The sequence below is a fragment of the Cricetulus griseus genome, chromosome 9 (genome assembly GCF_003668045.3).
Source record: "Cricetulus griseus strain 17A/GY chromosome 9, alternate assembly CriGri-PICRH-1.0, whole genome shotgun sequence".
Classification (NCBI taxonomy): domain Eukaryota; kingdom Metazoa; phylum Chordata; class Mammalia; order Rodentia; family Cricetidae; genus Cricetulus; species Cricetulus griseus.
Genome location: NC_048602.1, coordinates 24,288,778 through 24,307,345, shown reverse-complemented (window position 1 = coordinate 24,307,345; position 18,568 = coordinate 24,288,778). Strand labels below are relative to the sequence as shown.

The following is an 18,568-nucleotide window of genomic DNA, read 5'->3' as shown; positions in this document are numbered from 1 at the left end:
AGTAACTATCAGCGACCTAGAGCACTTACCAAGATGTACCACAGCTAAGGCCTTAAAACACATCTCCAGCCAAGCAGTAGTGGCGCACGCCTTTAATCCCAGCACTTGGGAGACAGAGGCAGACCAATCTCTGTGAGTTCAAGGCCAGCCTGGTCTACAAAACGAGTTTTAGAGCAGCCTGTTAAACAGAGAAACCCTGTGTCAGAAAAACAAATTCCACACATCTCCAATTGTTTTGAAGGGGTGTGTGTGTGTGTGTGTATGTGTGCGCGCACAAGATCGCGCACTTACAAGTGCCTAAAGAGGCCAGAGGAAGGCACAGGATTCCCTGGAGCTGGAGTCACACCTGTTGATGCCCCACCCAGTGTGGATGCCATGCTGGTAGCCACTGAGATATCTCTCTCCAGCCCTACATCTCAGTTAATTCAAAAAACTCAAGTCTTGTGAAACGTTTTCTGTCCAGAATGGAGTGACCTTAGAAACAGATAACAGAAAGATGTGCCTGAACGTGCCCAAAATTTGAGCCACCCTTTTCAGTAATTTCATTCAGAGAGGACATAAGAATAGACACTAGGGCTTTGCGGAGTGGGCTCAGCGGTCAAGAGCACTGGCTGCTCTCGCAGTGGACCCGGGCTCAGTTCCCAGCACCCACATGGTGGCTCACTCACTACCACCTGGAACTGCAGTTCCACGGTTTCTGATGTCCTCTTACGACCCCATGGGCAGTGCAGGCAAGTGGTGCACACACCGACATGCAGTCAAAACTCATAACACATGCACAACATACAAAAATCTCTCTTAAGGGCTGGAGAGATGGCTCAGCGGTTAAGAGCACTGACTGTTCTTCCAGAGGTCCTGAGTTCAATTCCTGGCAACCAAGGCAACCACATGGCGGCTCACAACCACCTTGAATGAGATCCGGTGGCCTCTGCTGGCATGCAGGCACAAGACTGTATACATAATAAATAAAATCTTTTAAAAAAAATCTCTCTTAAAAGAAACAATGGGGGCCGGGTGTTGGTGGCGCACGCCTTTAATCCCAGCACTCAGGGAGGCAGAGGCAGGTGGATCTCTGTGAGTTCCAGGCAGCACGGTCTCCAGAGCGAGTGCCAGGATAGGCTCCAAAGCTACACAGAGAATCCTTGTGTTGAAACCCCCCCCACCAAAAAAATGGAAACAATTGAGATCACTTGACATCAACTTCCAGACACATGCTGCACACATACCTCCTACACACACGTTTTTTCTGACAAAGGATGAAGACCCCATATGATGGTCAGTGTTCCCTGGACCAAGGATAATCATCTTAAGTATTACCAAAGCTCTAGCTCCAGCTTCCCTCAGCATCCTAATCTATGTGATCTCTATAGAAAGAATTCAGACAAGATACACACAGCATCGCAGAGGTAACAGGTCTCCATTAAAAGGCAAGCGTCCCCATCAGGGAGTGAGAGATATTGGCATCCCCTATGTAAGGGAGTTCCTTCTGACTTAGCATTTCAACCAGGGAAAATGGGCAACGTATTCTTTCCCATGCTACTTCCTGCTGACTTTGGGACAAAGTTATGGACCCAAGAAGGCTGAAATGCTAGTCAAAAGCAAAAAGGGAATTTAGGCAATGGGGAATCCATCAGGAGCTTTGGTTAGCAGACACTGTTGCAGAGACAGGGCATGTCCATATCAGCTGGACTGGTTCACATCCACAGCAAGTCCAGGGCTCGCAGTCTACTTAGAACCGCCTGTAGTCAGCAGCTGATACTCAGATGTGTCTTTGGAACCTCCAAAAAAAGAAAATGGGGGAATGAAGGGACCAGCTCCCCATTTTGGCAGCCATAACAGCCGAACACGTGCTTGCCCTGACCTTGCCTTGGTCACTAGGAGGTCAGATCCCTGCCTCGTGGCAAGGAGCCAATCGAAGTTAGCTGGTGGTGCTATGCTTTACGGATCTGGGTGTGCTTTACGGACAAGCGCACAGGAATGACGCACAGAGCATAGCAACCACCCTGGGAGGGCCTAAGGGCCATAACAACCAGTTGGCCAATCAACACAGGGCAAACCCTCCAAGCCTGGAGGCACACCAATCCTGAGCCTGTGCGTACCCCTAGACACTCCCCTTATGCTGCCCTACAAGATCTCTATGCAGATGCTTCGAGCTGTCTTTCCTAGCCATCTGCCATGGGGGGTGAATGAAAGACCTGAGCTAACATGGGGTTAGCTCATTAAACAACTACAATAAAGCCTCTTGCTGTTTGCATTTAAAAAAGGCAAAATACAGGACAGGTGTGGTGATGCACACCTTTAATCCCAGCACTCAGGAGGCAGAGGCAGATGGACCTCTGAGTTTGAGGCCAACCCAGTCTGCAAAATGAGTTACAGGACAGCCTGGACTGTTATACAGGGAAACCTTGTCTAGAAAAATAAACACAACAAACAAAAAACAATAACAACAAAAAGGCAAAGTACAACACTCCCAAAGGGAACATTTGTGAGATGGAAGTAAACAATAACCACAGAAAGCTAGGCAGACTTAATATTGCTTCTATTGTCTCTAGAACAGAAAGTTTTCACCAACAGCACTTTTCTGTATGATTGACAGGCCCATTTGGATTCACTCTCAAGGGAGGAAACAATACTATATCTCTGTTCCTTACCAGAAAACCCTTCTGAGCAGTTCAAAATGCCATGCCTTTACCTGAGGCCAGAGATTGGTCTTCGATCGCACTGTTTTGACTGACAGAGTCTTGCATTTTTGTTTCCTGGTTTTACGGGTTGCTGCTACTGAGGGATGGGTCCACCCTCAGTAACTTGAAGCCTCCTGATGCCTAACTCACGTGATATTATGGGAACAACAATGCTTCCCTACAATCATAACTTCCTGGAACCACCCTGCAGAGCCCTGTTGTATGATGGACTTTCCTGGGGAGATGCAACACACACACACACACACACACACACACACACACACACACGTCTACTCATCCTAGAAAGGGAACCCACTACAGACCACAGTATGATTGCATCAAAATCCAATTTGGTAAATCAATGAGGTTTTTGGGGTGGTTTTTGTTTTATTTTTATCTTATTTTATTTTTTAAAAAATTTGTATTTCATGTGTTTTGTCTACATGTCTTCTGGCCTGAGGAAGCCAGAAGAGGGTGTCAGATCCCCTGGAAGGTGAGTTATAGATGGTTCTGAACCAACATGAGGGTGCTGGGAATCTCTCCAGCCCCCAAATGAGTTTTTATTGGGGTTGCTAACAGGAGTGAGGATGAGGGGTTACTTATAAGAGCAGGGATTGGGGCTGGAGAGATGGCTCAGAGGGTAAGAGCAGTGACTGTTCTTCCAGAGGTCCTGAGTTCAATTCCCGGCAACCACATGGTGGCTCACAATCACCTTGAATGAGATCTAGTGCCTTCTGTTGGCATGCAGGCAGACAGACAGCTGTATACATAATAAATAAAATCTTTAAAAAAGTTTAAAAAAAAGAATAGGGATTACAGACATGGGTGCTACCATATCTGACTTTAACATGGGTCCTAGGGATCCAATTAAGGTTTCGAGGATTTTGTGGAAAGTGTTTTACCAGCGTTATCTCCCCAGACTTGTGTTTTTATTCATATGTGTATGGATGGGTGTTTTACCAACATGTTTGTCTGTGCATCACATGAGTGCCTTGTACCTTTGGAGGCCAGAAGAGGGCACGAGAGCTCCTGGAACTGGAGCCACTCTGCAGGTACTGAGAACTGAAAGTGAGTCTTTCGGAAGGGAACCAGGTGCCCTTAATCACCGAGCCATCTCTCCAGCCCCCTACTTTTTGTTTTTGCAAACTAGGAACTATCTGTAAGTAGTCCTATCTAATTTTGAACTCATAAGGATCCTCCTACTTCTGCCTCCTGAGTTCTCGGATTAAAGGCATATGCCATACCTGGCCTTACTTTTTTATGTATTTATTTTTTTTGAGAGGGTCTCTCAATGAACCTGGAGCTCACCTTTTCAACTATTCTGTCTGACCACCAAGCCCCCCGGATTCACCGGTTTCTACCTCCCAGAACTGGGGTCACAGGCATGTGCTGCCATGCCTGACTTACATGGGTGTTGGGAGATCTGAATTTAGGTCCTTGTGCTTGTGTTCTGCAGGTGTAACATGCATGTAGCTTGAAGGTAAAGTTGGGAAACAGTTTTTTTTTTTTTTTTAATAAGATATGTGGGTAGCTCAAGGCAAGTGGGGATCCCGGTTGCCAAGCCATCCCAATGCTTACCTGCCTGCTTCAGATCTATTTCTCCTTTTGCTTCTATTGGCTCTTTAACTTCATTGAGTTTGTACCTCTGTAAGTCAACTTCTGTCCATTTAAAATTATGTGGTGTTTTTGTTGTTGTTGTAGTTTTGTTTTTCGAGACTGGGTTTCTCTGTGTAGCTTTGGAACCTGCCCTGGAACTTGCTCTTGTAGACCAGGCTGGTCTCTAACTCACAGAGATCCGTCTCCCTCTGCCTCCCGAAAGGCATGTGCCACCAATGCCTGGCTTAAAATTATGTGGTTTTGGGAACTGACCCCCCCCTTTATTATAGCTTTTCTTTTTCTATTCTAAGTATTGAACCCAGGGCCTCACTACATGCTAGGCAACTACTCTATAACTTCTTATCCTTTATTCATATTGTTTTGGTTTCAGCTTTTCAAGTGTTTATACCACCTATCCCCCTGACACACACACACATCATTTTATATTTAATTCCTGCATTTAAGGTGTCTTTCTGGTAGTTCAATCTTATATATTCTTTTAAAAGATTTCATTTTATTGTGTGTGCACGAGGGCAATTTGCAGGAATTGGGCCCTAGGGATTGAACTTAAGTCTGTTGTCAGGCTTGTAGCCTAGAATCATTGGGAGTCTCAGTTGAGGAACTGCCCAGATCAGACTGTGGGCATGATTGTCTTAATTGGAAATTGATGTCTGTGGGTGAGATACCACCATTCTCTGGGCAGGACACTATGAGGTAGCTAGCTAAGCATGAGCCTGAGAACCAGCCAGGAAACAGCATTTCTCCAGTTTCTGCCTTTTGAGTTCCTACCCTGACTTTACAATGATGGACCACCCTGCCCTGGAAGTGTATGCCAAATAACCTTTCTTCCTGAGTTGCTTTTAGTCAGCATTTTTTGTTGTTGTTGTTGTTTGTTTTTGGTTGTTTGTTTTTCGAGACAGGGTTTCTCTGTGTAGCTTTGGAGCCTGTCCTGGCACTTGCTCTGGAGACCAGGCTGGCCTCGAACTCACAGAGATCCGCCTGCCTCTGCCTCCCGAGTGCTGGGATTAAAGGCGTGCAATGCCACCAACGCCCGGCTTTTTAGTCGGTGTTTTATCACAGTACAATACACATGCTTCTTCTGCCACCAAGCCACACATGCCAGATGGCATCCTCCTAGGGACACGCTGACCTGGAACCTACCTTCCAGGCAGATGAGAGAATGCAGATTTGGGCAGGGGTGAAGCAGGGCAGAAATGGAGACAGACAAACATGCCTCTCCTTGATCCGCTTCTGTTCCATTCTTTACCCTTTTGCTGCAGTGATTTTTTTTGTTCACGTATCTGAAAATTTAACATTTAAATCAGCACGCCAGCTGCTTTTTAGCCTGCCTGCAAGTTGAACTTCCATATTTTTTTTTCTTTTCCTTGCATTAGACTTTTTCTTGCCGAGACAAATACCCGAGCAAAACAAGGTAAGATTTACTTTGTTTTTAGTCCATCCTAGGAGGGTGAGCAGGGTAGGCCGGGCAGAGGGCTCACGTGGTAATCAGAAAACAGGGGGAAGGGGAGGGGTAGAGAAGGTGCTTGTGAAAGCTCCCCAATGTATTAGTCAGCTTGAGCTGCTGTAACAAAATACTAAAAACTGATTGACTTGAGAGGGGAGAGAGGGCGGAGAAATGGCTCAGCAGTTTAGAGCACAGGTTCGATTCTCAGCACCCACACGGTGACTCACAACCATAGCTCCAGTTCCAGGGAATCCAATCGATGCCTTCTTCTGGCCTCCGAGGGCACCAGACATGTGCATGGTGCACACGAACCCATGCAAGCAAAACATTCGTATGTATAAATATTTAAAACTCTTTATTCTCTCATACAACACATCCAGACTTGGCTTCGTCTTCCTCTCCTCTGGGTCCCCTAACCACACCCCTGTCCCCAGATGCTCCATTTCTCTTCAGAAAAGAGTAGGCCTCCCTGGAATATCAACCCAAAAGAGCATAACAAGTTACAGTAAGACTAGGCACAAACCCTCATATCAAGGTTGGTTCACACAACTCAGGAGGAGGAAAAGGGTCTGAAGAGCAGGCAAAAGTCAGAGACACCTCCCCACTCCCGCTGTTAGGGGTCCCACAAAACCCCCTAGCTAAACAACCATAACATATGGAGAGGACCAAGCACGGACCATGGCAAGCTCCGAGACTGCTGCTTCAGTCTCTGTGAGCCCCTCTGAGTCCTGCTTAGGTGATTCTGTGGGCTGTGTTCTCCTGGTGTCCTTGACCCCCCTGGCTTCTACAAGCCTTCCTCCCCCTCTTCCTCAGGGTTCCCTAAGCTCTGGCTAATGTGTGGCTGTGGGTCTACACATATCTTCTATCACATATTCATACATATAAAGGAAAATTTTAAATTCCTAAAAAAAAAAAATTTAAGAGAGGATGGGACATGACACAGTCCCCAAAGACACACACATACTCCCATGATCCTCCAGTAAGGCCTCCTACCAGCTGGGGATGATAAGCCAATGGTGGACACTTCTTATTCAAACCCCAACAATAGTGATCAAAATTAGACTCCCCCACACACACACACACACAGTCCACACTATCAACTTTTCTTAACAAGAAACAGGTGTTCTCCTAAATAGCTTTTGCGGAAGGAAAACTCATACGAAAGAGCCTGATCATATACAATCTAATCACACAAAAGAACTCAGAGTTTATTTCTTACATAACTTACACAAGCTGGAAAGAGGGGCAGGAAAATACCCTGAACATGTTGGAAACAGCCAGCCCATTAACCCAGGAGTTCTTCCTTGTGTTAATCAGCTCGAGCTGTTAGGACTCAGTATCACAGCCTGTCTGAGTTAAAGAGAAATGAGGTTCTCACAGTTCCTTCAATGGCTGGGAATCCAAGGTCAGGCTATCACGCTGGGCAGGTTCTGGCAAGGGTTTTTTCTTGGTTTGCAGATGGCGGCCTGGGTTCTCACCCGGTACAGAAAGAGATCAAGCCCTCTGGTGTCTCTGATCGATATATGTATCAAAAAGGCCTATCTGCATCATGACTTCATTAACCCTCATTTCCAAACATCATCACACTGAGAGGTTAGGGCTTCAACATATGAGTTTTGGGGTGACACATATATTCAGACCATAAAAACACAGACACACAGTTACTTTTTGTATACCAACTAGCACCATTACAAGAAAATGCTGTTTATATAAATATAGACTATTTATTTTCAAATAAAAAAGGTAAAAAAATCACTTCTCCCTGCTCTGAACTTTCTGATTCTTGAGTACCTCCTGTGCACCCCACTCCCGGGCCTGGCCTGGTCCTACTAAATTCTCGGTGTGTCTTCACAGCCATGGAGGCAGCGTGGCATTGACTGCTGCTCCAGACCACCGTGACTGCTATCTTTAACAACCTAAAGACACACTCATCTTTGTTCTCACCCCAACACATTTCTGTCAGGAGAAAGAGGCACCCTGTTCCCCTTTGACTGTTAGTTCCGAACACACGGAGTTCTAGTTCTGAGGTCCATTTTCCTGGGACCTCAACTAGAAGGGCTCAAAGCACCGTTTAGAAAAAAAAATGGACTTTGCAGTCCCATGACACTGTATGGATCTAGTGAACTGTCCTCAAAGCAACACTGGAAATAAAATACCAACTGAAAAACACCTTCATTCACAAACCCTGATCCAATGTCCTGAGCACACCTCAGATGATTTCAGATCTTCAGTTCAAGATCCACCAACTACTCTTGCTCTTTGGCTTGCAAAGGGAGGGCATCGTGAAATGGCCTCGTACATGCAAAACATGCTACAGCGGGTAATTCCCTCCCTCCCATGAATGATTTCTGATTTAGGACGTTTTAGTGTTACGATGGCACAGGAGTGATATCCATTAGGCTAGAAGTGGTGATCTTTCCCTAGGCTGCAGTAAGCAGTAAGCAGTATTTACTCTCCAGATGCTGGCCCGCAGGACCAGGCCATAGCCCCCAGGAAGCCATGCAATCTGGAGAGTGAACAACCGGGACTCCCCGTTATGCTAAACGATGACATTTGGTAGGGTGGGCATATGAAATACGTTTGTTTTAAGTGTTTCAGCTTGTGGGGAGTACATCAGGACATACGTCTGATGTATGACAACACTTACATTCTCCGTGCCTCAGAACACTTCTCTGACGTACTTGTTAGCTTTCGCTCGGATGAGCGCAAAACTTCAGGGTTTTGCCTCTGAATGAGTGCTCTGGTGCCGAATGAGAGATGAGCTCCGACTATAAGCCTTGCCACACTTGTTACATTCGTACGGTTTCTCCAAAGAATGGCTTCTCTGATGTCGGATGAGGTCGGAGCCACTACTGAAGGCCTTCCCACACTCGCTGCACTCATAGGGCTTCTCCCCCGTGTGGCTTCTTTCGTGCAGAATGAGGGATATGCGCTGGGTGAAGGACTTCTTACATGTTCTGCACTCATAGGGCTTCTCTCCAGTGTGAATCCTTTCGTGCTGGGCAAGGTGAGCGCCCTGGCTGAAGGCCTTCCCACACTGGTCACACTCATAAGGCCTGTCTTCACTGTGGATTCGCTTGTGTCGGGTAAGAGAGATCCGGTGGCTGAAGGCCTTCCCGCACTCTTCGCACTGATAGGGCTTTTCCCCGGTGTGAATTCTTTGATGCTCAATAAGAAATGACTGGCGGCCAAAAACCTTGCTACATTTATTGCATTTGAAGGGTTTCTCTTCTGAATGGATGTTCAGATGCACCTTAAGGTTCTTAATGCCGCAAAATCTCTTCCCACACTCCTTACACTCGATGAGTTTCTTTTTCCTTTTGTGGACTTTCTGGTGCTGGATAAAGGATGAGTACCGATTGCAGACCTTGTCACATTTACTGCACTTAAACGGCTGCTTCTCCCCGTTATGAGTCCTCAGGTGCAGAATGAGGGTGGAAAGCCGTCTAAAGTCTCTCTGGCATTTATCACATTTGTAGGGGTTCCCTGCGGTGTGAACCCGCTGATGAAGCATCAAGGTTGTGGCCCTACGGAAGGACTTCCCACACTTTCTACATGTAAAAGGATTTTCTAAACGGTGAGCTCCCTGCTTGAGACGCTGACTTAAGGCCTTCTTGTTTTCATGGGTTTTCTTTCCAATGCAGAGTTTTGTATTTACAAGGGCTGTCTTCTTTTTGAAGCCTCTCCCGTATTTATTATACCTCTGCCTCTTCTTTCTACTGTGAATTCTCTTATGAAGTAAAAGGGACGACATCCGGCCGAAGGCTTTCCCACATTCCCTGCACTGGTGGACACCCTCAACAATGAGATTATTATGGTGCACACTGAGCGACGGGCATGAACCTGGGGCCTTCTCGTGGCTACAATTTTCCTTCCCATTATGAATTCTCCTATGTATCAGAAGGCTTAACTTTCTATTAAAACTTTCCCCACACTTATCACATTCGTAGCCTTTTTTCTGATCGTGAGCTCTCTGGTGAAGAATGAGGGATAAGATCTGTCTGAAAACTTGATTACAATGGCTGCATCCATACGCTCTCTCTCCAGCGTGAAAGTCTTGATGAAGTTTAAAAGACAAACTTCGAGAAAACGTTTTTCCACAGTCATTACACTTTAAAGATTTCTTGCCTGAATGTCCTTTCTTGGGTTTTCTTACCAATGAATTTTTGTTTTGTTTTGTCTTCCCTGAGGAGCCCTTTTGCTGTGAAGACACTGGTTTCTGACGGATACTTTGCTTAGGTTTGTTACACTGACTTGGTGGTAACTTCTTGGTCTCACGCTTAGACCCTGATTCTGAAATACACCAAGACGTTAGAATTAGTTTACCTGTACTGAAGAAATGAAGTTTGTGTAATGAAAAAACAAAACAAAACAAAAAAACGAGTCACTATAATTAGTGGTTATAACAACACAATGTTAACAAGAACAATGTGACTTATTATAATCCCCACTACTCTACTAAGGTCTTAGGGATATTACTTTTGTGTGTTTAAGGGTTTCTCTACGTTAACAGCCTGGACTGTCTTGAAACTCACTTTGTAGACCAGGCTGGCCTCAGATTTTACAGATTTCTTTATTAATGATCTTCTTGCTTTGTGATTACTTTTAATCATCAAACACAATCCAGAATCCCTGGAAGAAGGGCTTCTGAGAATGCCTTAATTACCTCTCTTCATTCACTGTGGGCAGCACCATTCCCTGGGCTTGGGGTTCCAGACAGAATAAAAACGAGAAAGCTAGCCGAGCAGTGCACGCATGAATTCATTTCTCAGCTCGTAACAGTGGATATAAGGTAGCTGGTTGCTTCAAGTTCCTGCTGCTTTAACTTTCCCTCCATGATGGACTGTAACCTAGACTTGTGAACCAATAAATCCTTTCTCTTTTTAAGATGCTTTTTTTCTGAGTATTTAATCACAGCAACAGGAAATAAATGTAGGACAGGGTTTTCCAGAAATATTTAGTAGCCGGAATTCAGGAAAGTTGGAAGTTTGAAAGAGAACAAATCACTTCTATATATGTGATCTATTTTATATCACACGCCACATTTAACTCCATAGATTGTTGACTAGTTAAATGTATTTCACTACATGAAATGTTTGTGAAAGGGAATACTTATACAGAAACAACGAGTGGTTATTTGGGATTAAAGGTAGAAATAGAAATTAACTGTAAATGGGTAAGAGAGATATTACCTGTGTGATGAAAATCATCTAAAGCTGGATTATGGGGACATCAAACTTCCTAAATTTATGAAAAAAATTAAGTTGTACTTTTTTTTTTTTTTTTTTTTTTTTTTTGGAGACAGGGTTTCTCTGTGTAGCTTTGGAGCCTATCCTGGAACTCGCTCTGGAGACCAGGCTGGCCCCGAACTCACAGAAATCTGCCGGCCTCTGCCTCCTGAGTGCTGGGATTAAAGGCGTGCGCCACCAACGCCCGGCTCGGAGACCTGAGTTATATACCTGGAACCTACAGGAAAGTAGAAAGAGAGCAGGGCAGTGATGGGGCACACCTTTAGTCCCAGCACTCAGGAAGCAGAAGCAGGTGAGTCTCTGTGTGTCTGAGGCCAGCCTGGTCTACACAGTGAGTTCCAGGACAGCCAGGGCTACACAGAGAAACCCTATCTCAGCTACTCAAAAGAGCAGAAGGAGAGAACCATCTCCACAAGGTTGTCCTCTGACCTCTATAACTTGCTCTATAGCACACAAGTGCCCACACACACACAACATACAATACACACAAATAAACAAATAAACAAATAAATACTAAAAACATTCTACACTAAAACAATACGGAACACGATCAAAATTCTAGAATATGGAGGAATGCCTACACACAACAAGAGAAGTTTACAAGGTAGAAATCAATACCTTCAACCATATGAAAACCCCTATGCGACGGCTCAGCCAGTGAAGGCTCTTGCTTCTAAGTCTGTTCACCTTAGTTGGATTTCTGGGACCCACAAGATTGGGAGGAAAAGAACCAACTTCCATAGATTATCATCTGACACTCACAAGGCATCCATGTGCCTATCTACCAACTGACCACACACACGAAGAGATAAGAAAAAGAAACTAAAATCCTGGGGTGGAGATATGGCTCAATGATTAAAACACTTGCTGTATAATTTTAAGGACCACAATTCAGATTCCCAGAACTCAAGTGAATGGTAGATAGGTTGGCACAGTGGCCTGTCTGTAATTCTAGCCTCAGGTTTGTAGACAAGGGAGCCTTGGGGGCCTCAGGTTTGTAGCAAGGTTACTTAGCCTGGGTCCTAATCCTCATTTGTCAAACTGGAATGACAAAGATCTCCACAAGCACTGGAGAGAATATATAAGACAATGAACTTGCAGGCCTTGGCACAGAACCTGGACCCAGCAAGTGCTCTATAAACTGGTTGCCATCAATTTACTAGGAACATTTTTATTTTCTTAGGCACTGTCAACTGAGCCCAGGCTTGTACACTCTAGGCATGTGTGCGGCCGGCCACTGAGCTATCTCCAAGCCCTTCGCAACCCCTTCTGGGGGGTCAAATCACTCTTTCACAGGGGTGACGTGCTAGATATCCTATTTCAATTCATCACAGTAGCAAAACCACCATTATGAAGTAGCAATGAAAATAACTGCATGCTTGGGGGGGTCACTACAACATGAAGAACTGTATTAAAGGGTCGCAGCATTAGGAAGATTGAGAAATACTGTATTACAGTAAAAGGAAGAAGACCAGAACTTCTGGATACAAAGGCAGACTAAGTTCCGATTCTGGGCATGTCAAGTCATTGGACCACTCCGGACGGCAGTGCCCCGTTCGTCTATGAGGCAACGGCACTAATCCCATCTACTACAGCATTGCTGGGAGGAACCTGGACCTCAGAGCGTCCCTGATGCCAAGTAGAGACTAAATGAACATTTGTTATTCTCGCTCTAAAGATGTATACCCAAGCTCTTTGCACAGCCTGGGGCTTTGCCATGTGTAGCGGGGAGCTCTCAAGTAACTTCTCAAAGAGGAAGCACCCACGTGGTTGCTGAATACAGACAGGCCACGCACTGTTGTTTCAGGAGAAGCTGATGGCTGCCTGTTACGAAGGGAGGTCTTAAAAGGAAGAAGACCCTTTACCTGGAGAGGAGCCTCTTTTAAAGTGAGAGAGAGAGACGGGGAAAGATGGGAGGAGGGCTGAGGGAGGAGGGAGAGCACTCCCACAATGAGAGCCTCTGAGACACAAGCCATGGGCTGTATGGCTGGGAGGACACCACAGGGGCCTCTTCAGACAAGTCCCCAGAGCAGGCTTTGGAGAACTCCCTCAAACACAGGAAATACCTGACTTTTATGATATTTCAAGGAGTAGCAGAAAGTTTTCCATCACATGATTTATACCGGGCATCTGACCAAAAGCATGGAAGAGCCTGGTACTGGGTAAGACCATAGTTTAGGAGCTGTAGAGACCACAGCACAGAGCAGCTCCTTAACTCTCTGCCCCAGAGAGGGGTTCAGGCTGGGGCTGATTTTCTTCAGGTGGCAGGTGCTGCCCTTTGAAGAGTGACCACTGCCTTAAGGGGACAGGCACTTGTTCTAACAGTGATCCCATGGCTGCTGTCTTGCGGAAGCCGCTGCAGGTGAGGAAACATGAACCACAAAACTCAACAAACCCACGTGGAGTTTATTTGGGAAAGGGAGCCAAGGGAGGGGTAGGTGTTGACCAACCAGGAACAGAGATGGAAGGGAAGAGAAGAGAGAGAGAGAGAGGAGAGAGAGAGAGAGAGAGAGAGAGAGAGAGAGAGAGAGAAGAGGGAGACAGGAAAAGTCTAGTCTGCCCCAGGGGAACAGCAGGAAAAGAATGGAAAGACAGGAGCGGCATAAAGACCATTAAGTGGGCGGGGTCTGTCTTTTAAGGGGTGCTTTGCACCTGCCTGCAGACTCCACGGAACCCTGGGCTGACCAGGGTAGTGCCTGAGTGCATTCTGCCAGGTAACAGGGGCAGGCCAGCATAGTGCCCGAGTCCTCATAATGGAGCTCAGGCAGAATGTCCACTTCTCTACGAGGACACTCGATAAGGGCTCTTGTAACACAATCATGTTTGGGGTGTTGAAGCCCTCAGGCTGGGATTAGTGTCCTTGTAGTGTCCCCTCACTCACCCTTCCACCCTATGACAGACAGTAAGGCAACATCTGCCGGGCAGTGGCGGCGCATGCCTTTAATCCCGGCACTCGGGAGGCAGGTGGATCTCTTTGAGTTTGTGGCCAGCCTGGTGTACAGAGTGAGTTCCAGGTCAACCAAAGCGACACAGAGAAACCCCATCTTGGAAAAAAAAAAAAAAAAAGGCAACATCTATGAGCCAGGAAATGGTTTGTCACCAGATACTGTATCTGCTAGAGTCTTCCTTCTAGGATTACCAACTCCTAAGATTTTGTAAAATGTATTTCTGTTGTTTACAGACAGCCCATGGATGCATTGCTTTGGCATCTTTCTGCAGACCGAATGATATGACTTAGGTCTTGGTTCTCAGTCACTCACCAGGGCCCCGGCGCCGTCGCGATGGCTCCACCATCCATGGTGCTTTCCCTTTCTCCAACAAGGTGATGATATTTGGTCTCCGACAGACCAGACCTGGACATGGAACAGATAAGGGAACCGACCATTACACAGCCACCTCTGAAATCGGAGCCTTGCCCTGTGTCATTAAACACGTGGGTTTGTCATCACAGTGGAAATACACAGAATGTGTGGGGCAGCTGAAGGACGGGATAGGGTGGACATAAAGGGTGGACGATGGTGTTTCTAAGAAGCGGTGTCTTTCCTATGCTAGTGAGACAGCAAGTGCACAGGGCTCCTCAGGATTGGCCAGAGAAATCAACAGTGATTGGAGCTTAGACCTCCATCCCATCCCTAACCTCACAGCAGGGCTAGTGAGAGAGAGACTGGAGACTCGTCAATCACGCCATCGTAATGAAGCCTTCATAACCACAAAGGAGGAGTCGAAAAGCAACGAGCATTGCTGAGCACAATGTGTGGAGAGCAGCGTTCCTAGGGAGGGCATGGCAACTCTGCACTCTTTCCCCTGAAGCTCTCCCGATTCGCCTTTTCATCCGCGGCCTCTGCGGCCTCTGCAGCGTCTTTTAGGCTGAACTAGTAAATGTAAGTATATTATCTCAGTTCTCTCAAACCTGGAAGGGGGCAGTGGGTGGCATCCCCGGCACCACCAACCTACAGTTAGTTGGAAACTCCAGAGGCCTAGACTTGGACATGGTATCTGAGGTAGGGACAGTCTTGTGACACTGAGCTCGTGATCTTTGGATCTGATGCTGACCCAGGTTAAGCAGTGTCAGAATTACAATGTCTGTCCAATACACAAGTAAGAATTGTCTGGTGTTGGGATAACCTTCACCCCTCTGAGGTCAGACTATTCTGTGCTAAATGGTTAAATGTGAGAGTTGGTTTAAAGTTTTCTTATAGAGAGAAGATGAAAACTAAGTTATATACAATAGTGTTGTTTAAACTAGCTGTGGTGGTCTGAATGAAAATAGCCCTCACAGGCCCAAAGAGAGTGGTGCTATCAGCAGGTGTGAACTTGTTGGAAGAAGTATGTCACTGAGGGGCCGGACGTTGGTGGCGCACGCCTTTAATCCCAGCACTCGGGAGGCAGAGGCAGGTGGATCTCTGTGAGTTCAAGGCCAGCCTGGTCTACAAGAGCTAGTTCCAGGACAGCCTCCAAAGCCACAGGGAAACCCTGTCTCGAAAAACAAACAAACAAAAAAAAAGAAGTATGTCACTGGGGATGGGGCTTTGAGGTTTCATAGCTCAAGTCAGGCCCAGTGCCTCTCTTATCTTCCTGCTCCCTGAGGATCCAGATGTAAAACTCTCAGCTCCCTCTCCGGCACCATGTCTGCCTGCGTGACGCCATGTTTCCTGCCATGATGATAAAAGACTGAACCTCTGAACTATAAGCCAGCTCCAATTAAATGTTTTTTTTTTTTTCCCCCTGAGAGTTGCCATGGTCATGCTGTCTCTTTGCAGCAAGACACCCTGACTAGGACACTAACTATAGAAAAAAATATTTTTTCTGAACACAGGGTCAAAGGCTCTTGGGACAAGGCCTTAAGCTATCATCCTCCGGCTCTAAATTGCCATCATTCTGTGACCCATTGTTATGTTGTGCCTCCATTCAAGGCTCTGAGGTCAAAGTGTACATGTATTAAATAAAAAGCAATAATGTATAGTTATAGACCATACAATAACTTCTATGCATTAAAATAACTAATTGTTACACACACACACACACACACACACACACACACACACACACACACACACACTCACACACAAAACCAAAGAAACAGCAACTTGGACCCATTAAGGATTTTAAAAGTTAAAGTATTTAACTTTACATGGCCTCAAGCTCTACAATCTGCATGTCCTCTTTGCCAGCTTTGCCAGAGTTCGTGGTGGTTTGGATAAAAAATGGCCCCGACAGACCCATGGAGGGTGGCACTATTAGGAGGTGTGGTCTTGTGGGAGGAAGTGTCTCACTGGGGGGCAGGCTTTGAGATTTCAGAAGCTAAAGCCAGACTAGCGGCTCACTCTTTCTTCCTGCTCCCTGCGGATCTCAGCTCCCTCTCGGCATAATGTCTGCCTTCTTCCTTGCATGTTCCACCACGACAATAATGGACTAAACCTCTGAAACTGTAAGCCAGCCCCAATTAAATGTTTTCCTTTATAAGAGTTGTTGTGGTCTCTTCACAGGAACTCTAAGACAGGGTTCTATTTTAATTCCTAGTTTTCTGTTACCCCCCCCTCCCCCGACTCGTAGGACTAGTCTCATATAAACAAGCACACCCTTTCTCTTTCAGAAATATGAATTCTAGCTTTTCGAGGCTCTTTTTCTTAGTCCTAAAAAACCTCTCAAACTCTTTCCTTTCCACCCACAGCCTTGGCGATGGGAGCTACAACCTTGTTACCATCTGTGTTCAATCAGTGTCTATGTTCACCTGTTAATACCTGTCAGCTCCTTATAGTAAATTCTTATAAAACAATAATGAAAAAGTTATGTACAGGGGGCTGAAGAGATGGCTCAGAGGCTAAGAGCAACATCCGTTCTTGCAGAGGACCTGGGTTTGGTTCCCAGAATCCACCCTGTGACTCCAGTTTTAGGAGATCCAATGCCTTCTTCTGGCCTCCGTGGGCATCAGGCATAAACATGGTACACAAATATATGTGCAGGAAAAATACTCACACACATAAAATAAAATATATAAATTATAAAATAATAGTTTACAAATGTCTCACAATTCCATTTATAAAATAAATAACCAAAAGAAATAAAAACATATGCCCCGGGGCTAGTGAGGTGGCTCCACAGTTTAGAACACTGTTCTTCCAGAAGACCCCGGTTCAATTCCCAGCACCCACATGGCAGGTCACAACTGTCTGTAACTCTAGTTCAAGGGAATCTGATATCTCCACTCCAATGCACATAAAATAAAGGTTAAATAAATTATAAAAAGAAATATGCCCCAAAACCTGTTCAAGAAGCTGGGCAGTGGTGGTGCATGCCTTTAGTCCCAGTACTTGGGAGGCAGAGGCAGGTGGATCTCTGTGAGTTCAAGACCAGCCTGGTCTATAAGAGCTAGTTCCAGGACAGCCTCCAAAGCCACACAGGAAAACCCTGTCTCGAAAAACCAAAAAAAAAAAAAAAAAGCCTGTTCGTGACTACTCACATTGGCAATTCATTAAGAGTAGAACAACCTAACTGCTCACTGGTTAATGAAACATAAATGAGATGAAGTCCAGCCAGACAACGTAATTATTCAGTAATGAATCAGAACAAAGTACTGACAATGTGCTGCAACAGGGGTGAACCTCAAAACAGTATGCCAATAGAGAAAAAGCCATGTGTTTACCATTGCTTTTGTACACAAGGCTCAGATCAGCAAATCCAAAGACACCGAACAAGGGCTAGGGATTGCGCAGTCTCAAGAGATACACAGGCGTGGGAAATGAACTGTACTTGACTATAGGGTTTCTTTGAAGAGTAATGAAAATGTCTTAAAATTGACCATGGTCACTGATGTCTAATGCTGTGATTACAGTAAAAAACCAACTGACTGTGTAATTCAGAAGCACACACGCATGCGCACACACACACACACACACACACACACACACACACACACACACACACGAAACGCACACAACTTAAGCGGCTTCCATTCTCCTGAACACGCCCTGACTGACACATGCCTTCACAGGCCGGCCGTGGACTACTGACCGGGTGAGAGAGGGGAGCATGACACCTTACCAAGCGAGACCAGAGTCTGATAGTTCTCCAACATGACATCTTCGTACAAATCCTTCTGGATGGGACTCAGCCATTCCCATTCCTCCCGTGAGAAGTAGATAGCTAAGTCCCCAAAAGTCACTGATGCCTGAAATGAATAAAGTTACAAGTCCAGTCAGCCATGAGCTTCAAAAGTGCCTTCTGCATGGCAGAGAGCATGGCAAATACATGAGACAGGTCACGCCAGGGGCTCTGGGACCAAAGAGACGCTAAATAAATTTAATAGCATATCGTATAACATAATAAATCTGTTATTAAAGATTATGTTGCATTGGGGGCTGGAGAGATGGCTCAGTGGTTAAGAACACTGGTTGCTCTTCCAGAGGACCTGAGTTCAGTTCCCAGCACCCACATGGTGGCTCACAACCATCCATAATGAGATCCGGTGCCCTCTTCTGGCCTGCAGACAGACATACACACAGAATGTTGTATTCATAATAAATAATTTGCTTTGTTTTGTTTTGTTTTTAGAGACAGGGTTTCTCTGTATTGTTTTG

The 18,568-nt window shown here is 45.7% G+C and overlaps 1 protein-coding gene across 3 annotated transcripts in view; it reads right to left on the bottom strand.

Moving 5' to 3' along the window:
* Positions 1-6,919: 6,919 nt before the first annotated feature.
* Znf667 (zinc finger protein 667) overlaps positions 6,920-18,568 on the bottom strand; it is a 16,058-nt gene continuing 4,409 nt past the window's right edge. For all 3 annotated transcript variants that reach the window (XM_027430805.2, XM_027430807.2, XM_027430806.2), the window contains exons 4-6: positions 18,033-18,159; positions 14,252-14,344; positions 6,920-10,035 (exon numbers count right to left, since the gene is read on the bottom strand). In XM_027430805.2, coding sequence (XP_027286606.1) covers positions 8,456-10,035; positions 14,252-14,344; positions 18,033-18,159 — 1,800 coding nt within the window. In that variant the 3' untranslated portion in view covers positions 6,920-8,455. The remainder of the gene's footprint in view (positions 10,036-14,251; positions 14,345-18,032; positions 18,160-18,568) is intronic.